The following is a 27956-nucleotide window of genomic DNA, read 5'->3' as shown; positions in this document are numbered from 1 at the left end:
AAGCATTTGTATTATGTGTGCGTCTGTGATACGGTTCTCTGAGAATATGGTTTAGTGAAGGGCTAATGTAGGAAAATTCAGCATTTTGGTTAGAAAAATGGCCTAAATGATTCATCACCAAACAGTGACAAAGTGCTTGAGCACTAGTTTGTGTTGGTCAGTGTTGACACATTTCCCCTACCCTCTAATGTTCACAAACAGGTCCTCCGCAGCCTTGTGGATGTGAAAGACTTCATCCCTGAACAGACAGAGGCAGGTGGAGCTCTGCAGAGCCAGTTTCCACAGAGACAGCGCTGCTGCATCGCTATTCAACACCGCATGACATAGGATGAAACCGACTGGAGAGAGAACAAGAGGGACATATGAATAAGTACAGACAGAAGCCATTTGATCAGCTGTCAGACCCATTCAGATGATCCGTCTCAAAACACAGCTCATTTCTGCAGTACTTACAAACAATCCACTTCTCCATTGCATCCAGTGACAGATATTCACATGGCATCTAGAACGAGTGAGAATCAGATGGAACAGGATGTTACAGTTGCCTTTTAGCTATTCTAGCTGAATTATTTGCTGTGGCATCAAAACCAAAGCACAGGTGAATGGATTAAAATGGACAGATGGACACCTTGTCCTCAAGTTGTTAAATTTCCCAGTGACTGCATATTCAAACAAAATGATGCCTGCTAGGACTCTGGATGGGAAAACCTGACAAAGTATTAATTCATAAAGAATTTCAGCCCATTCAGTGCAGGCTTCATCACACTAACAGTGTCTGACTGTGCAGGATTGAGCATGGTGGAGGGGGCCGATATGAGCGAGAGCAGCTGGGCGTTCCTCCACTGGTCAGCGGACAGATTCCTCCTGGGATAGACCATCTGAAGACTTATCAATGCATCTGACAGGGACTGGAGGAGAACAAAGACAGAGGGAGAGAGATGAGCAATAGATTATTTTACTATAACTAATTTAAATTTGAATAAAATGACACAGCCTTGTGGCATATTAGTCAAAACCAAGCCAAATTAATGCACGACTCTGTGCAGACTACTGGGTAAAAAGCCCCAAAGTTAATCTCCCTGTCATGTAACAGAATCCAACTTCATGTAAGTACAAGGTTATCATAGCAGCAAAGGCAGTGTTCGTGTTGAGATTGTCAGTTGTTCAGGTTTGTTATTTCTTCTCCCAGATGAAGAGCAGGAAATTGTTTCATCTGCTTGATTGAAATTCAGCACTTGAACTGCTACGGCACCTCAGTAAAAACAAAATTCAATTTGTTGCACACACAGTAGATGCCTCTGTGCTGCTGTAATAAGAAACTGTATTATCAGAAGAAAAGGCAAATGAAAACAAACCTCTCATGTTGTGTTTATACGCTGTTACTCAACGTGAACACAAACAGATCTTTTACCTTTCCATGTGGAACAAACTCCTCCATCATCTTCTTCAAAGGGTTTTCATAGTCCACAATCATCTGGCCCAGCCTGGGGTACTCCCGGTCACTATTACACACACAGCATGAGTCAGCGTGGCGCTTGTGGTCATGTCTAGGCTTTTAGCATGTGGACAAAATGCCCGGACTGAGAGTGAATGTGTGCAGCATGTACACAACAAAAACCACATGTGGGGTTTGAGAGCACATTTCTTTCAGTCACCTGGCTCCATGCGTCATCTCGTGGGCATAGTTGTACAGTCCTATGATGGCTTTCCTCTCCTCTATGCGAGACAGGATTATCATCAGAGTAGTGTAAGTCACCACCAGGTCCAGGTAGTTCCTGGTCAGGTCAAAGTTCACTGTCTGGAAGGAGGTAAAAAGACAAAATTATTATAAATGGTCAAATTATATTAACCTTTGCAACATCAATTGAGTGACGAGAATTAGAAGGAGTGCAACATATGAGTAAGTGGTACAGAGATAAGGACTGAGGAGCAAATGTCAGTAGGATCCTTGGGGACAACAGCATGTTAAGGTAATGGGCAAAAGGGACACAGGGGAAGGAAATGTGAAACCACATCCTGGCTTAAAGACCCACACTGACTGCACATGGTGAAAACTAAGGAATCTGCTGCCAACTGAGCAGATGTCGTCCACTGGTAAAGCCAGGATGGACACTTCAGAAAAACTTAGTAAGTAGACTTTAATTTGTCAAACTATAAAAATATTCATTTCTTTGTGTTAAATTGTTGTCTTAATCCTTTTCACCTCACATTACAGGTCACACGCTATTCTAAACAGTAAGCCATGAAATAACAAACAGTAATAACAGCATGTAATTCTTTTCTTAAAGGTCTGAGGATCCCAGGTGTTGTGTACACTCAGGCAGACTCCATGACTCCATAACTGAACGTCACTTGGGTAAATTCCACTTACAATATCAAAGAAGACCTGGCAGGCATCAATTGTGTTCAGCAGCTCACACACATGGTCCTGTTGACAAAGAAGTCAGTACAAACACCTCCATCAGATTCATGAGCGCAACACCCTTCACAATGTACTGGTCAGTGTGTGTATGTGTGCGTTTTCCTACTTTGAATTCCATCACATCTACGAAGGTAAAATAGTAGAGAGCCAGGTTCTTCAGAATTTCTGACTTCTCCTTCTGCAGCTGAGCCAGCTGTTGCTGTAAACATGGCAGAGTACACACAGTTACAAAACAATCGGCAATTAACAGCAAATATGGAAAATATGTTATTTTCTTCCACATTACTCTTTTTGTTTAATTGGAGGGAGAACTACTTGCATATATTGTAATTTTTTTATTCCAACCCACCTGACTACAAACCTCCAGTTACTAGGTCATCCTTCAGTGCAGTTTTTTTAAATTATTTTCTCTTTATTTTATGGCAGTAAACAAACAAATGACAGTTTTGCTGAATAATTCAGCGATACTGCAGCAAGTAGAACTCTAGTTCTGATTTCATTAAGACAAACAAGGAGAAACACAGGATACAATGAGACTGAAAACACACCCTGCTTTAAAATCTCAAATGTTTGTGAAGTCATTTTACTTCAGTGGAACATTTCCTCAATTTGAATATTTAGGAACACTATAAAAAGCTCATTCACAAGCATTTAATGCAGTGAGATTTTTCAGTTATGTTTAATTCATTAGTTTCAATTTCATGTGCTTAATTAGAATTTCCCCCCAACTTTAATAATTGTTTTTGTTTGGAAACAGAATCAGAGTAAATGTCTGTGGTGCACAGACTTTTAAAAAGCAGCTTGTGCATGAAGTTTGATGTCCCAGCTGATAAAAGTAAAACAAAATGTCTGACCAAAATAAAATATGACCATCAGAGCGAAGCTGAGCAATGACGCATCTGGCAGCATCTTTCTGAGTTTTCTAGAGTTTTAAAGCAAAAGCTTTAGCTGTGGATGGTGTGTTTTCCTTCAATACCCGAACATGAAAATAAGATCAGCTTTAAATGATCGTCAAACCAATCATTTAATGAGCTACAGTATATTCACAAGTCTAAAAAGCAATATGAAAGCTCCATATTTAGATAGAAAGAGTCGGTTTGGATCAACATGAGAGAAATGACTGAAGCGTAATGTGGATCATATTAAACCCAGCCCCAGAGCTGTGTGCCTGTGCTGGTCTGTAGCCTGAACCAGAGCTCGCGTAGCAGGGAAAGTGGAGAAAGTGTCAGAAATGACTTTCATTTGATTATGACACGGTAAATACATAAAAAATGTAACGGTGCATGTTTTGCTTGATTTTATTTTTATTTTTATTTTTATTTTTTTAAAATGTCAGTAGGTTTTCTGCTTGTTCTCTGTGTCGTGGCCAACGCCACCATTCTGTGGTTCTAGTGTCTGGTCAACCACCACTAAAAATTAATTGACAGAACACCTCAGTATATCTGCTCTTTAACACTCCTTAGTGCAGGCAGTCAGCTAGTCCTTCAAACAGCTGGCCAGACAGTCATCAGTCACCAAACCAGTCACACGGTGAATGAAGGAGACAAAGTGAAAATAAAGTAAGCAGAGAGGAGAGAAGGCAGAGCAAAGCAAAACACACTCCAGACTAGCTTTAAAACAAGTACAAAAATGACATTATTACAAAACATAGGTACATCAACTAAAATATAAAAGTTACAGAAACTTAGATACAAAAACTTACCAAAAAGCACAAGTCCGGAATAAGCCAAGTTTAGCATGCAAAACACAACCAAATACAGAAACAAAGCAGAAAACAACGTAAGAGACAATTTTTGCAGTTGTACTGAATAAAGCAGTTAGCTAGACACACACACACACACACACACACACACACACACACACACAGCTGTTTGCTAAATGACAGCTTCACATAAACATAGAAGCTACAAGCTAAGCTAACAAGTAAAGCTCAAAGAAACATTTGATGAGCAATGACTCAGTTCACTCGACAAACCTGGACACACACACACACACACACACACACACTTAAAGCTACACTCACAGTCATATTAAAAATTATAAGCACGACAAACTACCCAGCGAATAAACTGGCAACAGTAACGTTTCCTGTTACATCACTTGATTTGTGCTGATTTGACGGGCTAATTAAATTTTCAACTAAATGGCATAAACTGAATGGATTTCAGTTTTGATAATCAAATTCTCATCAGCTGTTTATGTAGGATACCAAACACCAGGAGGGAAGAGCATCACCTTGGTTTAACTTGTGGGTGTTTTTTTTTAACTGTGAATCATGTAATTGAATAATCACTGGTTAATGGACTGGATTAGCAGCTGCTGTTTTTTTTTTTTGCGTTCTACTGCCAAGTAATAGAACAAGTACAGACCATAATGATTTACAACTGCAGTTATTAACTCATTAAATGATAAGAAAGTTAAAAACTATTTAAACTTTGAAGTTTTACAGAACAGACAATTATTCAGTAAATCAAGAAAGTAATTGGCAGATGAATAAAATAACTTAGCTGCAGCTCTAAACTGAGGTACACAATTATCTATAGCTAAGTAATACACACAGTATTTTACCATTTAAAGATAAGATTATTATTTATGACCACAAATTCTGAAACATAGAAGCACAGTTCATCATTTTAATCCCTGACTGTTCAGTAACTACATTAAAAACTTAAATGTGTTTGTAGTACAACAAGATTTTCTGTACATTTCCTGCTCAGCTAAACATTTTAGAGTAGCTAAAGACTTAAAGTCTAGAATCAAACTCTGAAGACATGTCCATGTTAACAACATGCAGTTACACACCTGCAGAAAAATCAACCACACTCTTTCATTCTCCTCCTCTGTATGCCATCCAAACACACAGCAGGCAAACATACAGGCGTACGTACGTTATTATTCCGTGTCTCCACAGCGGGGAACTTCCTGACAATAAATTTAACCGCAGATTCCAAGTTCTTATCAACAAGATACGAGGGTTTAGCCTTGGGATCGCCACATGCCTGGAACGGAGAAAAGAGGGAGAGGTGAGGAGACACAGAAATAACAACACAGTAAGTACACAGGTGCTGAAACACCTCAGCTCTTTATTCTTTGTTTGAGCATTTCTGACTGATTTTATTTCTATTCTTCTAACATTTTCTTTCCTCACGATCAGGCATGTTAGATATGTGGTCATCATCATCAGGAAAACATTTAGTGTTTACAGTGAAAACTGGTTTATCTCAGCCCAAGTTATGGGGAGGGGTGCAGGTGGATGAAATAGTGACACCATTGACATTCAGTGATGTCTCCAGAACAGAGGCATATTCAAGACATGAAAACGAACACACACAAACTTGATGCAGTGATGTGTGCAGTCCAATTTTCCATTTAGAAGCACATATCAACCAGGAGATTTGAGAAATTCTGCAAGGTAAATTTCTACTTTGCTGAATTAAGTTTGGAAGTCTGTGGTTTTCATGTTTGGATAAACCAGGTTCAACTGTTGTTGAAGAGGTTGCAAGAGCCTGAACTGATCAGTGGTTCTCAACTGCTGAGCCATGGAGACAGAGCTGAACCTAGAAACTGGCATCTGGATTTCACAAGCAGGAAACACCTGTGATCATACTTTTCCACAAAGTGGACAATATATTGTGTTTTCTGACTTTTGCTTTGGCCACCTTAAGTGTTAAATACATTTTTAATGCATCCAATAATTTGGTGTATCCCATGTTTTCCAAAAGTTATCCACAACACAGAAAGGTTGAGAACCATTGAGGGAGTCGCAGGTGATGAGAGGGTTTCAGATTCAAAGTGTGTCTCTGAGCCAACATGGCAGGCAGAGTGATGGACGAGGAGAGTGAAGAAGGGACTGAGTGAAACAGAGGAAGAAGAGAAATACAGAGGAAGAAAAAAGGCAGAGACAATCTAAAGGGGGCACAAAGAGTGGTCAGCTGAGAAATGACTCAGAAGAACTGGCAGAGCAGCAGTACTGTAAATATTTCACTACACCTGCAGAACTGCCTCTGTCTTCTTTTAGATATACTTTTAAATATACTCATCTATCCCTCTTCAGGTGTTACTGACTGCGCTGACTCTGGCAGGAAGCAACAGCGCTCATGCATTATGGGTAGTGTAGTAGTGAATGGTGAGGCAGATGTGGTCCATGCACGCGCCAATAACAGAGTGAAATGTATAAAGTCTGTTGGCTGCCAACACAGAGGAACAATCCTAGAGGACCAGCCACTCTGAGGATTTGGTTCCTCATGGTTAAGGTTTAAGTGTAGAAAGTGGAAGCACACATGTAGGTGAAGCCAAAAACGGTAACACCTATGACAACAGCTATGAAATAAATGTTTCTATCCAGAATAACATCACAGCTATTGAACCAACAGGCTTGAAACAGTACCACAACCATAAAGCAGGATTTCAGTGGTGCTGAAACACTTTCGGCATCCACTAGTACTAAATGACACCACAAAAACAGCAACACATGCTAGTTCACACAAGCACAGCAGGTAACTGACAACCTGAGAATTAAGATGTAATGAAGCACAGGCTGAAAACCTTTTTTTTAAGTTATTACAAGCAAACTGATACAACATTGCACAGTAGTCACATTTTGTATTGTGGTCCCTAGTGCAACACACCACACTGCTGACAGCGGGTGTGGGCACTGTAACAGACTTGGAAACCTTGAACCCACAAAGACTAGTGCAACACTGCTTTTCTATCATTGATGATTTAAAGTTTCATCACCCTTTAAAATCACAGACTAGTTACAACTACTACACAACCAGAGTGGAGCCACTGTTGTGGATGTTGCTGGTTTAACTGCACATTGAACATCATCTGCTATTTTTCAACATGGGGTGGCAAAATGGTGTGTAAAAGGTTTAATTCATACAAAACGATCCTGACAGGAACAAAAAGGATAGATTACCCCACAGACAAAATCAGCTCAAATAATGCATCATGCTAGCTACTCAGTCCAAACCCACTTCAGTGTGTGCGTTTAGTCCATGAACTGCAGCAAGTTCACTCATTAAAGCACCAAAACAGGCATGCTGAGCTGCATCTGAAGCATACACACACCTGCAGGGTCCTGAACACAAAAATATGTGGTCACTTTGTGGACTTGGGGGGGGAGGAAAAAAAAAAACAAAAACACACACAACACCAACATGATTTCAATACCATCAATGACACAGACTGGACCTTGAGCCCCAGCTTGTTTCCTTGTGCCCAGGTCTCTCTCACCGGACCAGATTTCCATCAGTGTTCACCATCAGTGTCGCTGTGCGTTTACTTGACAGCTACCAACCAAAGAAAATCTGTTCAGGTGAGTGAGAAGCAGACTGAATTTTAACTCTGTGGTAATGAGAAACAAGGATTCAAGATGCGACTGTGAAATCCATGCAACTGCCAAAGCACAAGCCTTGTCTGCTAACAGTGTTACGCCCAATGAAAACATACCACTGGTCTTACCCTACACAACTGACTAGTCTCTACAGTGGCCACTAAAATGTAGTAACTCTTGACTCACACTGGGGAACTGTGGGGTAAAACACTTACATTACACTGATATACTGAGTAAAAGGACTGTACATGTGTTTCCCATGTTTTAGCCCAAAATCAAATCTGAAAGTAACAGTTTTTGCCATTATGCTCTTTAAATCTTAAGGTTGGCCAACAATCTGAACTTTATAAATGGGAGTGTGAAAACTTGTATGTACAGAGAGGTCTGCATTGATGATCTGAGCATTTTCTTAGTTGTTTTCTTTATCTTGTATTCTGTTTTTATTAACTGTGAAGCACTTAGGCTACATTCACATTACAGGCCTTAATGCTCAGTTCAGATCATTTGTCACATCCAGTCTTTTTGTGTTTATGCTTTCACATTCATATTAGTAAGTGACATGTATCCAGCCCCGGTGAAAACATCGCTGAGCTCCTAAACTGCCACACATGTGCAGATTTAACTGAAACGTGTGTACAGGAATAACAACCAGGTCGTGTGTGCGATGGTCAAATGGCGCAGTTTCCTCCCAAACTGCTGGGCCGCGATATGTTCCTTCCAGTTTGGCCTGATCAGAAGCTTCTCCATAAACGTCCAACACATGGGAAACGTCCTGGTCTCTCCACTGACCCCGTCGCTGCTGGTGCTCTCCTCTATGTTTACTGTTACCGGTCTGTGATGGGCCGACGCCGAATGATGACAACAGCGATATATACAGAGAGGGGAGACATTAAAGCAAGCACATGAATTCTGATCTGACCGTTCTGACAGCGCTCGCACAGTCACAGATCGGTTATGAATTGGATCTGGGAAGTGGCCCAAATCTATTTAGGAAAAAAACGTTTGATTTGGTTTGTTCATACGTCCATGAAAAGACCAGACTGAAACGACTTGTTGATGTGTTCAAATGACTGTAGGCAACGCCAACATCTAAGACTTGTGGGTAAGCTACCAATAGCAACCTTTAATACTGCCAAAATCTACCAAATCACATTATTCTAATCATCTGTGTGTCTGCTTTGATGCCGTGACTATCCAGAGTGTGGAGCCAACTCTTGGCTTTCATCATTGTCCATTCTCATGCATTAAAGGTGACAGTGATTCTGACAGGGATAAAGGCAATTTAACAACACACTGACAATCATTCAGTGTAGACGCCTACATATGGCTTAGCTAATGATCAGCAGTGCATTGTAAGTTATACGAGTTGTAAGTAATGGGCTAAAACATGCAAAACCTCAAATGATCTTCAAAGCTGATTCTAAAAGCAAATAAGACAGATGTAGCTTAATTTTTGTGAATAAAATCACACCTTTATGGCATCCTAATTCAGTTTCAACCACCTTGATGAACTATTATTAATGAGTTTACTTTCAGAAGTAAGAACAACAGAACTGGCTACCTAGTCTCTTAGCATCACAGAACAAAAGCATCATCATTTTCTGTCATTTATATGGCGTAGCATTGTCGGTTAGTGCTGGTGGTGGCTAGTGCAATAAGCTGGCTGGTTGGGTTTGGGTGGGGGCTGATGGAAGGATGGATGGAAGGAGGGAGCGCAGTGAATGAATGGACAGGACATGGGAATAAGCTGAGAATCAGCAGTGGGCAGGGAGCTGTTGCATGGATACCAGAACAGACCTTAGTCTCGCCTCCACCATCGCTTCTCCACTCCAGCTTGCAATTAACAGCTGAGCTTCTCAAAGGGTCCCCACACTGACAGACATATTGCAGGGGACCCTGGAATAGACAGCACTGGGCCAGAGAAACCTACTTCTGAAAACATGTCTTTTAATTACTGGATGAAATATTTAAATGCCCCACTGCACCTTTTCAGTGATCCTTCAGAGTCCCTGTAAATCACGTAAAACAAACTTCTCTCTGAGATAGGGTTCTGTCTGCCATTCCTCATAGTGAGAACTCTCTCGTTTTCACAAGGAAGGATTAGCTGCTGTAACAAGACAGAAAGAGCTCCAGAGAAAGGACGGTCTCATGTGGTTAGAAACTGAACCACTAGAGAACCACTACAACCTGCTAAGAGCTGGCTGACTGCCTAGGCTGCCTGCTGGCCACCGCGTTAATATTCAATCATCCTGTTGCACCAGCAGCATTGCTATACTTGTTCTCAATTCAACCAATTCACAATGAATGTTTTTAAACTTTTAAAAAGTACGCAGTCAACTAAAATGGTATGATGCAACTGTAAATCCATTGCTGAATCAGTAAATTTATGACATACTTTCTTCACAAACAAAAGCCATTAACAGTTGTTGTTAGATGGCAATAAGCTGGTGCTAAGAAACTAATGAATCTACATATTAAATCAATGCATCACATTTCAGTGGTTCAGATTATTTAGGATAGTAAACTGGCCAGGTAATGTATCTGCCCTAAAAGAAAAGACTTTCTTTACACAGCTAGAGCACAGAAAGTGCATGTGAACGCAGCATCATAAGAACATAAATTATACTGATTTGTGGGTTTGAAAAACAGATAGTAAATGAAGCCCAGTCTTACTCTCAGCATTACAGATCCAAACATGAAAAGGAGTGAGGCACAAAGGAGAGGACCAACAGATCAGTAGAGGCAGCCAAGCGGAGGAGGAGGAGGAGGAGGAGGAGGAGGAAGAGGGAGCTGAGCGCAGAGTGAAGGGGAGGGGTTTCATCAGTGGAAGGTGATAAACTTTGCAAACCTTCCAAACTTGTCCTTGCTGCATAGGAGAGGGGGGAAGCATTGGAACGGAGAGAAGAAGAGAAGAAATCAAAACACGAAGCCCACCCAAACAAAGTGCTGGATCACTGGTCTGCACACTCGCTCACACACACACACACACAGACAGACACGCACCTTACAACAGCTGCTCTCATACTGGGGTTTTCTGCTGTTCTGAGAGTTTAATCAGGGACAGCCTTTCTGGCCTTTCTTTTCAACACAACATAAAACACAACACATGCTGCGCCAACATGGGATCCTAACACTTGGTTTAAAACACGCTGTCTTAACACTGACACAAAGTGCAGCATCACTACCTACACACTCAGACACACTGAGAGTAAACAATCATTTTAAGTGCACCACTGTAAGATACCAAACGCTGTGATGATAAAGTTTGGCCTATGCAGTTTCCGCTCCACGGCTGTTGCTTAGTAACTGACAGTGCTCCCTGATCGCTGAAGCACTGGCAATTATAGAGCATTTACCAAATAGCTTGACACTGACACTAATAACTACAGTAATGCACTATCTAATCTAAACTGTGAACATTCTGCTGAGCTGAATTGTTGTAGTTTATTTTATTTTATCACTACTCTGTGACATTAATGTCCTCACTCATTTGCTGCTCACTGGGGGACACTGCTGCAGCTGCAAAAGCCATGGATGCTCAGGTCAAAACAACACAGTGAAAATAATATTCATTCTACTTTATCACTCAGTGAATATCAATTAAATAAATTGCTTGCTTGTACTATGAGCTTAGCATTAGCTGAAGGTGAAGCAGCTGTTCCACAAGTCCCAGAATCTGAGGATCACAGAATACAGTAACACTGGCGGCAGACCAAGGCCGAGCACTTGTTCTTCCGAAGTTATCAACAGTAACATCAGGTTTTACTTTAAAATGTTGTATGCTAGATGAACATTTAAACAAAGAACCTATTGTTCCCCCTTTTACATGACCACCTTTCTGCAAATATCACATTTTGCTGTTGGCTTACTGACTTTGGAGCAGTTAAGTTGGTCTACCAAGTTTCTCAGTCCGATACAGCATCTGTGGTATGTGCTGGAAAAACAAGTGTGACCCATAGACCTCCCACAACTTAAATGATCTGCTGCTAATGTCTTGGTGTCAGATACCAGAGAACACCATTAAAGACCCTGTGAAGCCCATACCTCGACGTTCAGAGGTGTTCTGGTGGCACAAATGGGACCTAAAAATATCAGTAAGCTTGTGTTAATGTTGTGGCTGATCAGTGTATGGAGGTCTTGGTCAATCTATTAACAGCTCATAAATTGCCCCTGAATGTAAAAATGAGAGGAAGCCTAAAATGGCCCTGGCAATCAGGGGCGCTCTTCATTAAAAGCACACTGAAAGCCTCAGTACTGGAGTCAAATTCCACGTGTGTCTGAACACACTTAGCCAAAAAACTGATTCTGATTTTAAGTGTCAACCTTTATTTTTTCCAGTAGGTAATTATTCATGTGTGACTACAGCTGCTGTTCCAACAGGGAAAGGTAAGTTTATGACCACTCTACACTTTCCCAGTGCGCAACAAAACAAGAGTAGCTTTTGTTGATCATTAAACTTCGACAGTAGGTACTGAGAATAAAGCAGTAAAATATGCGGACAATACAAATCCAGTAGAAAACAATATCCTGTTTCAAACAAATGAATCAAAAAACCAACCAGTACTGTAGAGGGGAAAAACACAACAATCAGAGTGGATGATAAACTGGTTGGAAACCAGTAAGACCTGCTGAGTGTGTCCAGCAGTAAATAAAAGAAGTGCGAATCTACTTTAAATTGTTTTAATTAATCTTAGGTGTACAAAATTACTGATATTTTACCAATATATTATTTTTGTTGAGATATTATCAATTTTAGGAAATAAAAAATACTGTATGTAGTTTGACAAAATGTAGGCTAATGAAACTTATTTTCTTTGAGCATAATGAACTCCTGTAAAGTATAACGCAGCCCTGCATGAACCAGTACCCTTGTGAAGTTTAAAATATTTTGTGTCAGAGAAGTGTTTAACTTAAGGTACATTTGAAGCCCTTTCAAACTGACATACAAAAGGAAGAGCAACTTAAAAATTAACATGTCATTTCATCAGTTTTTTTGTAGCTAAACATTTTAGAACAGTCACAATGGTGCCATCTTTTGCAGAGCTACTGCACCAAGCTGCATTGTGGTTTACAGGTGTGCAGGCGACCATCCAGCCAACGCTACAGGTGGTTGTACTGCTGCAATTTAGAGCACATCCAGACTAACTAAAAACATTTCACCATGGTTTCTCCTTTCACACAGAGCATTCTGCAAATATGATAACCCCGAAAATGCATATTTTCAACTAACTGCACAGTAGCTTGTGAAACAATGGAAATTACCTGAGTGTAAGCAGGGTTAGGGAAAATAAAAACCCTGTAAGTGCTGTGTGCAAGACAAATTATGATGTTAGAAGGTTCACTGGCTAAAAGATAAGCACAGCAAACAAAAACTTTAATGCTACTCAGCCAAGATTAAATAAGGTGACTGTTACAGAAAACTTAAAGTACTTTTTTCTGCAGCTAGTCAATGGTGTGTGATGAGTGAATATACTTAAAAAAGAAAAGTGAACTTTGATGATAATATTACTGATAATGAGCATGATTACTCTCCCAAAGGTAGAAACCAAAAAACCAAATCTGTCACCTGCGTTTCCATCAAGAAACAAAATTAAATACAATGCTGCAAGCACTTCAGTGGGTAATTTCTGGGATAAAAATATTCTCCAAATTGTTCTTGGTACCAGAATGAGCTCACTGAATATACCACAGATTAATGTCCCTGTTCTTTCATTTCTAGCTTTGGGATGCTGTTGGTACTGGATGCTGATTGCTAATATCACAAGGTAAAAAGAGGGCATAAAAACATATGGACAGCATTTCAGGGCAGATATGCTCTGAAGCCTTATGGTGTGACAGATTAAGACAGATATAAAGATGATAAGACAGACAAAGAAAAAGGAAGTGGGGGGGGGGAGAAGGAAGGGCATATTAAGAAGAGTAATCAGCAGCAAAATCTGAGTGTGTCTGACTGCCCATACTGTCTCACAGACAATAAAAATACAGATGTGTTCACAATACGAAGCAAAATGTTACATCTTACTTTGTTTTTTCCTGGTGATTACTAATTATTGTGCATTTTAATCATATTATATGGAGAACAAATATAATTCCTGGTACTTTGGAAATATCCACTGAACAGCAACTGAAGTGCCAAATAAACAGGAAACAGTATAGGCTTTCAGACAGCCTAACTTCTACTCTATGGTAGGATATGGCTGACCTCTTTCACTTTTTGCTCCATTTTTAATTCATCATACACACTCAAGCACAAAGGCTCAGGCCACACAAACAGACCCACTACTCTTTTCCTCCCACATACAAACCATATTTGCAGGGTTTAATACTTTAGCAACACAGTTAAGAGTGAGAAACATTAATAAATGTCTTATATTATATTCTACTGTTATAGTGTATAGAGAAAGCTAAACAAAAGATGTTAACATGGATTTAAAATAAAATATGCTATATATCTTTGCAGAAACAACAGGATAATTCATTAATTACCTTAATGCATCATGAATTACAAATTTTAATCATTTAAAATTATTTATCTTTTATTCAGTAAAGAAAGCAAAACACCTGTTAGACAGTTAGGTTACACAACTGAAAAATATGTCCTTCTTTGTTTTCTCTGTATAATGTTAACCTGACAAGTAATTATAGCTGTAAGACAAATGGAGTGGAGTAACATTAGTCACATAAAATGGAAATAGTCAAGTAAAGCACAACTAGGTTAAAAATATAGTTACTTTCCACCACTGATTTTAACTTCAGAGCCCATGGCATGAGTTTCCTTGTTTTCTGACTTATCTACAACGTTACAAATGTGAATTATCATCTTAGACTTTGTCATTGGTGTGAGTTGGCACCGCAGATGGCTGCCTTGTTTCCGTACCGGAAACAAATTCCTTGTGTGTGTAACATATCTGGCCAAATAAGGGTGATTATTATTATGGACTAGACTTGACCTAAAGCTCAAAAATGAGGTGCAAGTATGTTCTAGTATTTCTATGCAGAAGAAACTATGTTTATACACGCCTCGGGAGACTTTTTCCTACTAAAATAAAGTATTACGTGGTAGTTTAAGGATCTCCTTGAATGGGCATAAAATCCAGGCCGTTGCGCGTTCATGTGAGCTTTACCTCCGACATATTGGCAAAATGTTATATTTCCTTGTTTGTTATGTGTATTTTTAATAAAGCCTATTTTTAAAAAAATGACATCGAGTGCCATTATAAAAGCTGATTTTTTCGACTGCGCCTAGTTTTGTGGATAAATTTTCCCTCCTGCTGCTGCACTGTGACCAGAGGATGTGGAGAAAAATACAGGGCCTGAGGTTACTGCATGTCCGGGAATGTTCCGGTACAGGGACTCGCTGTGTTACCTGACAGGGTCTAACCTACAAGAAGCCGGCGGAAGTCCCGCGGAATTTAGTAATCAGCTGATCAACGCTGGGATCCCCCGGAGCACAGTACCTGTTTGTGGCCAGCGTGTCTGCCGTATGTGATATGTTGCTGGTTAACAATCCGTGATGTTATAGTCGGTGCTACCCTACCTATTGGAATTAGTTTCACTACTTTGTGACGGTATGTGGTTGGATTTACCGACCTTGGAGCTACTTGAAAGGGAGTGATGTTTCCACTACTCGGTGGGACTTAACGCTAAGTTAAAAAACAAACAAACACACAAAAAACCCACGTTGCATGTCTGTTAATGCTTGTTTCTGTAATGTAAGAGAGAACTACTGTAAGGTTGGATAAGTTACTATGTCAGCATTATGCTAGTTAAAATATGGGGTTTCTCAACTACCCGCTTTGTTTGGAGTGTTGCACATCTCTTTTCATCGGTACATGTATCCTTGTTTAGCTATTTATGAAGGAGAAATTCGTATGAATTCATCCTGTCGCAATTGGTTGTGCTGTCCACCTGCGACACAACACCGGCAACAGAAGGTGTGCGCGTTCACGAAGTATCCTTTCGTTTTAAGGAAGAGGCTTTCTGTTGTTAAAATTCGGGAAAAAATAGACTATTTGGAGTTATGAGGGGTGCCAAGATAATCTAGAGTTACCAAAGATTAAACATTAAATGGCTGAAAACAAGCAAAATAATCATACCATGGGCACTCTATGATGAGTAATTGCTGGTATATTTGCTAGTCGCCAAAGTTAGCTATAGCTTCAGAGATTAATCGAACAAGCTAATAAAAAAACTCTTTAATTTCGATTTATTTTCTTATAACTGTGTAGAAAGCTAATGTATCTAGCTGCCATCTAATGTAATAAAAACACTAGTTAACATAGGTTTTACACAACGGACTGGTTTGACCAAACAGTCGTTAACATCACATTACAGCCGAATCTGTATTGTATGTTTTGATTTTTGGTGAAGCAGAGACGACGCCCGACGTTAGCTTAGCGATATTAGCTTAGCCAGCAGCAGCCGCCATTACCAGCTGAGGTTGGCTAGCAGCTATTAACGCTACTGGAGGTCTGGAGATGCACAGATATCATCCCAGGGGCTGAATTTGATCGCTTTTGTCTTTTTGCTGTGCTTTATGATTGACACGTTCTGCCATACTGATCACAGAACGACCAAAAATCAGTTTACACCGTAAAAGTAGTGGGTAGCTTTACCGCAAGCTAACAGGCAGCTTGTGGCTTACAGTGTCCCCATCCTGTTTCTAGGAATGCTGAGCGAGGTAGGGACACATTCAGGTTAACGTTCAATGTTTATCGTTACTGACACACATTCACATGTTTGAAATTACATTATTAACAGTGGCCAACACACTAATTATTGGGGATGCATTAATCTAGCTACTGATAAGGTCAGAGTAACAGTACTAGCTAATCAAACATTCATACGGTCTCACTAACGTTAACAGTGAGACTTGTATGGGGGAGTAGGTGCAGATGTTTTTCATATCATCAAATTTGTTAACAGTGCTAAGTCGGTATTGAAGATATAACGGTGTGTGTGCGCGAACCTTTTTGATATTGTAAACACGGGTCAACATCCCGATGCCTCTGTCGTTAAGGATGGTGAGTTTTTCTGCCAGTTTCTGCTGGCTGGGCTGGATCACTCCCCGAGACATCTTCGCGCTGTTCGATTAAATCTCCAATTCACTGCAGAAAAAAGATCACAAATCTCCGCAGCGTCTGATTTGTAAATGGAAGAAAAGGAGACGCTGTGATTTATGTAGCTATTAGATGTCGCCCATGTTCAGATATTCTGGGACGGCAGCTTCCTGTACTCCACCCCACTGTCTCCCTGCCTGCTTTTTTTTTTTTTTTCGGTCACAGGGATAAGGATGTGTCCTGGTTTTCACAACGAGGCTGCCTCCTGTTGCGTTCATGTGAACCTCGTTAATAGTACCTCTCCGTGCTTGATGGCATATTCAAATTTTAATGGAGAGATGTGTGTGCCTGATGTTCATATTTACCTTTACCGATCAGGAACAATTGTCGGGGCGTTAGATATATTAGGCAGTAAGTGAGCTTGATATCCCAGAACACCTTGAGGGAATATATTCAGTTATAATGATTTCCATATCGTTTATTAAATTCCTTCAAAGTCGTCACCGTATTATGTGTATGAACATGTAAATTGCAACTTTACTGGTTGGCAGAGGCATACAACCTCAAGGTGGTTGTGAGTCACGTTTGTATATTTGGGTGAATTGTTGTTTTCTCTATGATGTCTTCATTCTTTGTTGCACCATTAATTTTTCAGCATTCACCATTTGTTAATACATAAATGAAAATTAACAACAATCAGACACACATTGAAGCAGTCGGCCATTGGTGCATTTGCACCCATTTCATTTACAATTTTACTATGAGTATTCGAACACATCATATTGTTGACGTAGCTTCCTCCTGTGCTGTTTGTGATCCAGCTGTGCCCGTGTTACCCACACGTTTTGTCCAGTATTAAATACTAAAGAAGTAGCTGTTTCAAATGTGGGATTAAAGCAGCGATGATCTAATTCTTTGCGGGAATTTTCTTGAATTCACACTATTTAGCCTAGACCAGGTGGGTGCACGAAGCAGGAAGACTACAACTAAAGCTCCGAGAATTTGTTCGGAGTCAGCCATTGTCAGTGATTGAAGAAGTGCTCAGATGTTTTGCTTAAGAAGAAGTACTACTATCACAGTGTAGAAGTACCATTGGAATCAAAATATACATAAGGTAGTTAGAAACGACTCGTTTTTTGCAGAATGCATCATTTAAGTCTTATGGATATTATTGCATTCACTGATGATTTGTATGCTAAATTACTTTAATGTTGTAGCCGGTGATTTAATAGACTAATTTTAGTCTATTGTGTAGGTATTGCACTCAAAACTCTAGGGAGGTGTTTTCAACTGCACAAGTCTTAATGACTGTAGACAGCGAACAAAGACAAATACTTGCAGAGAGGTCTCGTAACCGTATGAACTACACTAGGGTATTGTGTAGTCTAGATGGTGCATTCTCCCCAGCAATCAATAAAGTCTTATCTTAACCAATAGCCTATAATTGATTTGTTAATTATGTTTTGAAGCTGCAAAATAACTAACTTTTAGGACAGGAAAAAGTACAATATTTTCCTCTGAAATGTAGTGGGCTATGTATAATCTAGCAGAAAATGGAAATATTAAGGGAAAGTACAAATGCTCTATAATTATACTTAAGCATAGTAAATGTACATATTAAATATACTTTCCACTAGTGGCCATACCTTAATGCCCACTTTACAATTTAAGATTTCATATTTTGCACATAATGTCAGTCAGCCTTGAGAGCAAAAGCCTCAAGAAGTTAGGTGCATCTGTTTTTGTTCACCTGTTAGGCTCTCATAAAATTGCATAAACTCACCATATATACTGTAAACAGAAAGGTTTAGAAATCACAGTTCCTCTGAAAAAAAGATAATTAACTTGGTATGTTTTGGTTCTTGCTTGTCTCTTCTGGGGCATACATTATAGTGTCACACCATTTATTTACCTCTTCATCACAGGATATAAACAAATATTTGATTTAATCTAATGCTTCCTCTAATGAGCTTTGGTTTGTTTCAGCTCAGCATTGTAAACCCTGGTGTGATGCATTCAGTGACTCAGGAGATCCAGGGATTCTCCAGAAACTGTCTGAAAAAACAGGTCACACGTGTTACCACGGTGACGGGCAGGCATCTGCTGGAGAGGAGGAGTGATGGAGGAGAGGTGGAGCAGATTGAAGAGCTGGACCAGGGAAGTGGATGTGGATTTGTAGAGGATAAAAGTCTGGACCTTCACGTCGGTGTTGTCAGACCCTTTCTACTCCTGGGTAAGAGAAAACTACTTACTAATTACTGTTACTAATACTGAGGGTAGACTTTAGGTTTTCTTAGCATGAATGTACCCCCCCACACTCTACACTTCACTTGTATACTTTTACTGTTACTATCTGCTGCTGCCACCTACTGTACTTAACCCACTATAACTATTACTACCATTGCTATACCATTGTAATTACTACTACTTTTACTATCACTACTACCACTGTTACAACCGTTACCAATATTACAGCTACTACTACTATTACTACTACTACTGCAACTACTTATGCCACTTTTTGAGCAATACTACAAAGACTGCTACTTCTGCATCTACAACTACATCAGATAAACTACTACTGCTACCTCTGCAACTGTTACCTCAACTAAAACTCGTACAACTGCTTCAACACATGTTTATGGCAGCGCAGTGTCAGTTACAGTGGCAAAGCACAGTATAAGTTTCATCCACCAAGGCACTAGGTCACAGTTTGTTTCTAACAATAAATAAATAAATTCCCAATAATGCATAAATCAATGTCACTTATTTTGAACTCATCTCAGGGGCCTGGCGATCCACCCTTCAGCTGGAGAACGCAGGCTGACACCCACACATGTCAGCATGTCTCTGTCCTGCTGAGGTGTCCTTGAGCCTGACATTGAGCCTCCTCACAGCTCTGGGGTGCTGTTTGCTCCTGTAGTAAATGCTGCGCTTTGACCCCACTGCTGGACAGAATCAAAGAGAGAATTTCTCAGCAGGGATCAATAAAATATTGCATCTGTTAGGCTCAACAGAGGTGACTCTTCTCTGTAGCGTGCTTCAGTTCTACTATAATCACATGAAACTCCTGTTCATTTCCCAAAATAAAACTGAGTCATTCTCTGTAACAGCTGCACCTTTAACTCCGGGGCTCTTGGACACCACCCACGGTGACATCAGCCTTCTGTGACACCTCACAGGATCAGTGCTTTGAAAGGTTGACAACCTTTTCTGATACTGTTGGAAATACCTCTTTGTGATTCTCTAACAGTCCGCCATTGGACAACAGAGACAATTTTTGATTTGATTATTTTTTCTTTTGTTCAAGCCCATTTTAGGCTCCCATTCAACTTGACAAGCAGCCCTTTTTCTGTGTTCAGAGGAAAGGAAAAGCCTAAAGAAGAGCTCATCTTTGTTCAGATTGTTTCTCACATAGTTGTTTGTTTTAACATCAGGACAGGTTTTTGATCCATTTCTTATACTTCTGAAGGGTCTCTCCTGAGACATGATGTCTTCTTCTCTCACTCTGAGTCTATTGTAAGCTCTTAAAATGTTCCTCACACTTATAAAATACAAAATGCAGGTTATATTTTGAGACTTTGTTGTCTTACTCAAAGCAAAGCAAACAGATTTGTCTCCTGTTGTTTCACTATAAATCTTCTGGTCCCCTGCATTTTATTTATTTATTTTTTTTACAGATGTGTCAGATCTTTCCTTTCTCCTGATGGGTCGGATCAGACTTATTTCCAAAGACACTCTATCTTTTGGATTTAGATTTACTTCTCCACACCATGAATGTGACATTATTTGAAAGAGACTAATGCAAAGAGTGTAAATGTTGCTGCTTTGAAGCCACTGAGCTGCTGCAGAATATCCACTGTGGAAATCTTGGGGAAACCTTTTCCTCATATTCTCTTTCCTCCCCATATGTGTCTTACACATAATGGTCCAGCTCCTGCTATTTAAGATGGCTGTCTTCTCATTCTGCTATAACTGTCTCCTTCACTGATTATCCACTTAGTCAGAACTGTTGCTCGCGGTGGCTTACTTTTTTATTTCCTCCATTCGTTTTTGCTGTTGTTATGAAAATGCCATTGCTCACTCTTTTCATGAAAATCATAAAATTCCTTCTCTGCAGCTGTGGATAATATTGAATGTTTATTTAAACTGTTTTTAAGCCTTGTTTAGTGGCGCTATATAAATCACTGGTTTGTTCTTGCTTTTCTGTAGCTTCTACTGATTGATCTCTTCCTTCATTGGTGCTGCAGCTGTTCAGTGTTTTCCTGCTAGACGATATAGATGTTGATATCCTGTAGCTTTTACTTTGTGCTGCTGAAGTTTTGTATCACTGTCTTGACTGATTTATGTGGGATCAGGCAGCTCTCTTTATAGGACACTGAGTGTTCCCTGGTTCATGTTGTTATGAATAAGGCTACAACTAAGGGGTATAGTATTTCCATTATCACTTCATCTACTAAATATTGTTATTATTATGTTCTTTTTATTGTAGCACAAAACACAGGGCATGGAAAACAAAATAATTTAAACTGGATATTACACAGAACAGAGGGGTATAAATGAGCGTACACATGTTTTACATGTGATTTGTGTGCATGAGGGTGTGTTGTATGGGTGTCTAAAGGTTTGGGTATGTGTGAGACAGGTATACAACTAATACAGACTGGGTATTGGGGGGATACTGTAGTGTGTTCATCCCGAGCACTGATTTAAAAGATTGACAGCTAAAATGGCTTCTGATTAATTTTCTGATGATGTACTAATTGATTATTTGCTTCTGTACTAATTTTTAGCGTTTTTAACTGAACCATTAGCATTGGCATCTTAATCACTGCACTGACAGTACTGCACTGCTAATATTCTGTAATATCCTGCCCTGTAACAGTCCTGTGAAAAAGGAGGAAATGGCAGAATTTGATCATTTTATAGCTGGTCAATAATGTCAGCCTTCAGGAAGCATTTTGGTAAGCGGAGGCATGCCTCTCTGTCTGTTTTCTCATCGAGTTGTTTCTGTGTTTTCAGCCTCTCAGGATGCAGCCCACGACATTGACACCCTGCAAAGATATAAGGTCAGTACAGAGGGATCAATAGGATGGGCGTGCCCTTAACTTGTTGTGATCGCCTTTGTAGTGACACAAGATTAGAGACAGCCACGTAGGTGTGCTCTCCTGCAAGTCGGCAACAAGCAGCCAATAGCCCGAGGAGCTTCGTGACTCATGCAGTAACACTTTAGCTCAGTAGAGGGAGTAAATGATTACAGTAAGTCTCAGTGTTGCTCCTCCACTTCAAAGAAATGTGACTACTCTTCTCTGCAGTGGCTGCTCCCAGGCGTGAGCACATTGCTGCATGTGCAGTCTTGGGATGATGAATTGGAGAGATTACAAATGCCTTCACTTCCTGTTTCAGAGATAAAACCTTGACTGTGTAATGATCAAACCAACCAACAGTCCCCAGATAACAAGTAAAGCACAGAAGACTTGACAGAGGGACCAAAGGATCCTTTTCTTACCAGTTGAACATTTAATAAACATTTATTAATAAATAAACATTAATAATAATAATGAAAATGCTGTAGGTGAAGGTGAGGAAATCAAATCTCTAATCAAGACAGTCAGTGCTTAATTAGTACACTTATAAGCACATTAGTATCCCAGTTTTGTTGTCCAATTCAGGTTGTGTCATATCTCTGTGTTAGTGCATCTCCCTCCTTATATGATTCCTGTTTTATCCAGTTTTCCGATCATTTGCATCAGTGCAGGTTTGAGCTGCTGCCTGACATCTGCTGCACTCTGCTGGATTTAGCTTCTTCATCTAATCTTTAGTAATAGATGAAAAGAGCAACAAACAGATTTATCATCTGCCTTGTGGAAGTCAGACATTCACTTGTATTTCAGAAGGTGAAAATTAAGGTGAACGTTATCAGCAACACGGTTAAGATGCTGATATTTCACAGTATGCAGATTTCTATCAGGGTACTCCAGCTAGCATAACCAGGTTTCTCAAGATATGGATAACAAAAATATCCCATATACTATTTTATGTCATTTTATTCTACGTTTTGGTTGTCTAACATCTGGCCAGGAACAACAAGATGAAAATTAGCTTCATAGGTTAACTCTGGCTCATTTTCAGTTCTTTTTTCTGTGGATCAATGAGCATCATCCCTGTTAAACCACTGAAATAAAATCAATATATTACTGTTTGTTTTTTCATCGTAATTGAATCAGTGCTTTTGTGTGGGACTATTTTCAACCGAGGATCAATGCACATTTAGCGTGCTAATGAGTATTTCCAGCATAAGGGTGGTGTGCATGTGGGATTGAGTCAGAATAAACTAGTGTTTGTGCTCATGGTATTAAAGGCACATGCCACCCGGTTCAACAGTGTGCTTACTTGTTAGGAGGATTAATGGGATTTGTCAGTAAGTAAAATATGGAATATCACCACACTTATCTTTGAACATGCAGAAAAAGAAACATTTGATGTTGCAAGCACTGTAAAACAAGACACACTAGAACAATGCTAAGCTTTAGAGCAGGAGAGAATTAAGCCCTCTGAGCTAACCTGAATTTAAGTGAGAGTAGACAGATGAAGCAAAATGAATAGGAGCTATTTGTGTTCTTTCTTGTTTCCCCCTCTCCCTCTTTGTCTACTACTCTTTTCTCTTCATCTCTCTTCCCCCCCCTCCCCGTAAACCTTCTTTTTTCCTTCTCACTGTCTTTGCGCCCTCTCTCTGTCACGTTCAGGCAGTGTCATGTCATCAATATGGCTGACAGACAGAATATCTCTCTTCCTTGCCGCAGCTGAAACAGCCTTTAAAACAAGTCAGGGCTCAAGGGTCATTTACTAAAGGAGTGTTATGTCTATCATCCCCCCTCCCTTCCTCGTCTCTGTCAGGTGTCTCATGTGCTAAATGTGGCCTATGGAGTCAGCAACCTTTTTTCAGATCAGCTGGTGTATAAGACGCTCCAGATCCTGGACCTCCCAGACACCAACATCACTTCATACCTCGAGGAGTGCAGCGCTTTCATAGATCAGGCTCGAGAACAGGTACACACGCAATTACAGGTAGCATATAATTATCCACTTGTACACATACCTGAAGAGATAGAGGAAGAATTTACACTTAAGTAGAGGAGCAGAACTTTAATGTGAAATACTCCTTTATGGGACACAGATTTTGTTACCTTCGCACAGAGCCAGGCTAGTGGTTTCATTATGCTAAGTTAAGCTAATTAACCACTGGCTGTATCTTCATATTTAGCATGTAGACATGAGAGGTATCAGTCTTGTCACCTAAATTGAAAGCAAATAAGTGTATTTTATTTATTTTAAAATAAATTACACTAATCCATTAAGTTAGAGTATCATCAGTACTTTCACCAAAATGTACCTAAACTTAATAACAAGCAAGAACAGCCATCACATCACTGTAGTGAGTAAAAGAGTATTTCTTTCTCACATCAGAGTTTTATGGTTTTCCAAATGCATCAAATCTATTTAGACCTGTCAGGAGGCTTATGTAACCTAAAATGCCTTCTTTTATGTCTGCCAGCTAATTTAACATGTCAGTGTGCACACAGCTCCTCTGCTACCCCACTGTGATGCATTCACACACATCTACAGCAGTCATTTATCTGTAACTGAGCACAAAGGCCAGGTGGGTGGTCAGTACACCTATTAAAAGACCATGCTGGGGTCATTTAATGTAAAATGTCAGAATGTTTCTCTGCTTACACTCAGTTTCCTCTCAGTCCTTTTGCCTGCTATATGTAATACTTTTTACAGGGGATTATTTCCTGGCAGAGACGTGTGTTTCCTCCTCGGCACAACATAATGTGATGCGAGCACTTGATACAAAAACACTCAACCTGAGCACAGTGAAATAACAGCAAAACAAGAAACTCTGACAAAACCAAATTAAAGCTCCATGCTTGTTGTGATGGATTATCTTGCTCAGGCAGTTTTCAGTCTGTAGAAGTTTTCTGTTTTGCTTTGTTTTCTGGAGGAAGGAAAACAAGTCCTGATATGTAACTGTACAGACTGCAGACACCAGCACAATTATTACAAAGGTGCAGAGAAACCTTTTAGATTGACAGAAGCGTATTTAACAAAAATGCAGAGAAACCTTTTAGATTGACAGAATCATATTTAACCAAATACTAATATCCCCTGTGTTCTCTGTTTGATTGTGTTTTATCCAGAGGAGCAGCCTGATTGGGTTATGATGACAGTGCTAACTGTCAGTTACACCAACCAATGCACTGTACGTGTGTTCAGCCAATTTAAATAACCTGTCCCTCAATCAATAAAATCCAAAATGTGCTTATAAGTTTCTGTTCTGCTCAATTTCAGCTTGAACAGAGGCTTGATTCTGCGACGGTGAATAAAAGAGGCTAATGTCCCACTACACTGAGCTTCAGAGCCGAGCCGAGGGCCTGCACGCGTTGTCTAAAGATGTGGCTGGAATTTCAAAATTTTATTGCCAGTCAGGCACTCTAGGCAATAAAATAATTACATGAACATTAATATTAATCATATCACAAATTTTGACACAGACACAGCCACAGAGATTTATTCCTGCTCAGCTTGCTCTACATGCTCTAATGCTGCTGTTGGGGATGTTGGAAAGTCAGAATTACAGAGTTTCAGAAAAATGCATTGAAATCTGTCATATCACCATGGTGAATACTACATTTACAGTTTTTAGAACAGGTTTATAATTTTTAAACAACAAAAAAATCACTCACTTGAGTGGTATGTGGGCATTTGCAGTATATAGTCACGTTGTGATGGGCTACATTATTGATATCAACCTCTGACACAGCTGCTACAAGGGAATTTTGTTTGTGCGGGTCAATTTTCAAATTATATTTTAAAAGCAGTAGTGAGCATTTCTTCTGCAGAAAGTCATCTGCAGGAAAAGTGTTCACACTGAGGTCTGAAACAGTTTGGGTAACCATGACATTGTTTCTAGTAGGAATGATCCGTGGTTGATTTGTTTTTTAAATGTCACTTTTCAATGTTTTGAGCACAAGTCCTTTTGCCTCTATTTTACTGGAGTGGCAGCAGAAATTGTAGGTTTTTTCAAAACATCAGCAGATAAAACCAGTATAAAACCAGTATTTCTTTAAATTTGGATTAACTCACCCTTTAAACCCACCAAATGCCAGTGTGGTAAAGCTCATAGCTGCATTCAGTTACATTTTATTGCTAACTGGTATATTATTGTTTTGCAAAAGTGCATGAGAAACATGAATGAATGTTGAGCCAACCTATGTTTCTTTTTTTTCCCCCTAACATTTAACTGAACACATATGGAAGCGGCCCAGATCTGATCTCTGATCTGGTTTGATCACACATCAGATCTTGTTTTATATCACAACAGTGTCAAGATGACAGTTTCAACCACAACATGTCATTTACATTCAACCTGGTGCACTACAGTTTATAGTGGATCTTTTGACAGTAGGAGATTACACCCACTGATGTTTTGAACGTGCCAGACATCCAACTGCCTAACAGCCTAACTGTTGATCATCCTGGTAATTTACGGGGTGTTATCACCACAGGTGTAATAACAACTGAATCCAGCTGAAGGTTAGTTCTGTTCTAAGCTTAGCTGGATCCATGGAGGTGCCCAACCTCACTGTTTTCCTGTCTCACACTCACTTTCTCTCTCTATAGGAGGGTGTGGTGCTTGTCCACTGTAACGCCGGCGTGTCACGTTCTTCTTCTATCGTGATTGGCTACCTAATGTTGAGGGAGGGGCTGTCATTTGATGATGCATACAGCCAGGTGAAGCTGGCAAGACCCTCAGTTCGCCCCAACGCCGGCTTCTATCAGCAGCTACAGAGCTACCAACCATAGGGCACTACACATCCACTTTTACTTATAAAATATGTGGTAAAGGACAATAACACTATACTCCCAGTAGACCTCCAACCCATGAACATCTTAGATTGGCTCTTTGTCATCTGGTAAAATATGTCTTCAAAAATATTCTTTTTCATGGTTTGATTTTTGTTGTGGAGATCGTATGTTTGACGTTCTTGGTTTTGGAGGCACTTCTTTTCTTTGCAGTATTGATAGTTATCTATTTAAAGACAGCAGTGATCCTGAGGTTTAACTTTTTAGTTTTGTTTTTTTACAAATATACAGACAGGTACAGCATCATTTATACCCACTGCCCTCACTCTCCAGAGTTGCTAACCTCGCTCCTTTTTAAAGTATTGCTTGTAACTGGCGTGTTAGACAACGAGGGAGAATCCAGCCGACTCACATGCTAATCAACAAATAGCACTCCTGTGTTACCAACTAAACAAGAGACCACTGAGCTGTCAGTGTTATTTTTATTCCTATATTTTGCATGCTAACAGATTACCTTTTTAAAAGTAATTTATTATATAACATATAATACCTTTAAACACTTGTGCTCTCAGTAGATCTTGTTTGTGCCCTTTGTGTCAGTTGCAGACTACTGTCACACAGGGGAAGCATACAGATGGAGGCTGGTTCTGTGCCAGAAACTTGAATGAGGAGATAAGTTCTGCCAAATTGGTTGCAATTCCTACTGGTCCTATAAAGGTCATAGATTATTTAACACCCCTTTAAAGCCATGGACTGATTACAAAGAACAGGTCTTTGTCACTGTTATTAACTGAATATTTGGGGTTAAAGGCTTAGTTTTTCCAAGTAAATGCACACTACTGTCCAGTAAATACATTTATAGCTCTGCTTGTTATAGTCTTAAGTCTTGAAAAACAGGCAAATTAAGTATTGAACCAGTGTCTGACGAATGGCAACAGTGCCAATATGCAGTCTGTGACAGCACTCGGGTGTAGGGGAGTTTGGCCTTTTCTTTGGTCTTGTTCAATGGAGTATCTACTATGAAGCCAACTGGGCCTCCCCTGACATTTTTGTGACATTTTACTGTCTGGGTGTGACGGCCCGCTGTATGGCACAAGCTGTCCCATCTGCAGGGTCTCATGGGGTCCAACCACCATCTCAGTTTGTGCAGACCTGAGTATAAGAATGTTAACAAACGGGGAGAGCTGGGTTACATACAGGAGCAAGTGAATAATTTCCCCCTAAAGCAGAACAATGTTATCAGGCCTGACTGTTTCATTGCATTTGA

The 27956-nt window shown here is 39.9% G+C and overlaps 2 protein-coding genes across 13 annotated transcripts in view; one reads left to right on the top strand and one right to left on the bottom strand.

The window, feature by feature from the left end:
- Nucleotides 1–17065, bottom strand: part of nckap1 (NCK-associated protein 1) — a 36587-nt gene extending 19522 nt beyond the window's left edge. Inside the window, exons 1-10 of one of the 4 annotated variants that reach the window (XM_020587273.1) lie at nucleotides 16729–17065; nucleotides 10609–10626; nucleotides 5311–5421; nucleotides 2529–2621; nucleotides 2372–2428; nucleotides 1656–1798; nucleotides 1412–1502; nucleotides 771–908; nucleotides 454–502; nucleotides 182–338 (exon numbers count right to left, since the gene is read on the bottom strand). In XM_020587273.1, coding sequence (XP_020442929.1) covers nucleotides 182–338; nucleotides 454–502; nucleotides 771–908; nucleotides 1412–1502; nucleotides 1656–1798; nucleotides 2372–2428; nucleotides 2529–2621; nucleotides 5311–5421; nucleotides 10609–10626; nucleotides 16729–16836 — 965 coding nt within the window. In that variant the 5' untranslated portion in view covers nucleotides 16837–17065. The remainder of the gene's footprint in view (nucleotides 1–181; nucleotides 339–453; nucleotides 503–770; nucleotides 909–1411; nucleotides 1503–1655; nucleotides 1799–2371; nucleotides 2429–2528; nucleotides 2622–5310; nucleotides 5422–10608; nucleotides 10627–16728) is intronic. The other 3 variants (XM_020587274.1, XM_020587275.1, XM_020587276.1) reach the window with 3 other exon arrangements.
- LOC109952286 (dual specificity protein phosphatase 19-like) lies at nucleotides 15105–27950 on the top strand. Of its 9 annotated transcripts, XM_020587285.1 has the most exons (6): nucleotides 15485–15694; nucleotides 18806–19052; nucleotides 21842–21888; nucleotides 23717–23869; nucleotides 25024–25085; nucleotides 25175–26491. In XM_020587285.1, exons 1-5 carry the CDS (start codon nucleotides 15593–15595, stop codon nucleotides 25045–25047), a joined length of 573 nt encoding a protein of 190 aa, XP_020442941.1. In that variant the 5' UTR covers nucleotides 15485–15592; the 3' UTR covers nucleotides 25048–25085; nucleotides 25175–26491. The 9 variants fall into 9 exon arrangements, with proteins under 9 accessions (XP_020442938.1, XP_020442936.1, XP_020442940.1 ...); XM_020587282.1 differs by lacking the exons at nucleotides 15485–15694; nucleotides 25024–25085; nucleotides 25175–26491 and adding exons at nucleotides 15105–15241; nucleotides 26507–27950; XM_020587280.1 differs by lacking the exons at nucleotides 15485–15694; nucleotides 25024–25085; nucleotides 25175–26491 and adding exons at nucleotides 15239–15328; nucleotides 26507–27950.
- The last annotated feature ends 6 nt before the right edge of the window (nucleotides 27951–27956 follow it).

This window comes from Monopterus albus, unplaced genomic scaffold (assembly GCF_001952655.1).
Source record: "Monopterus albus unplaced genomic scaffold, M_albus_1.0 scaffold450.1, whole genome shotgun sequence".
In the NCBI taxonomy this organism is placed as follows: domain Eukaryota; kingdom Metazoa; phylum Chordata; class Actinopteri; order Synbranchiformes; family Synbranchidae; genus Monopterus; species Monopterus albus.
Note: the sequence above shows the minus strand (reverse complement) of the source record. Positions and strands in the feature narration are given on the sequence as shown.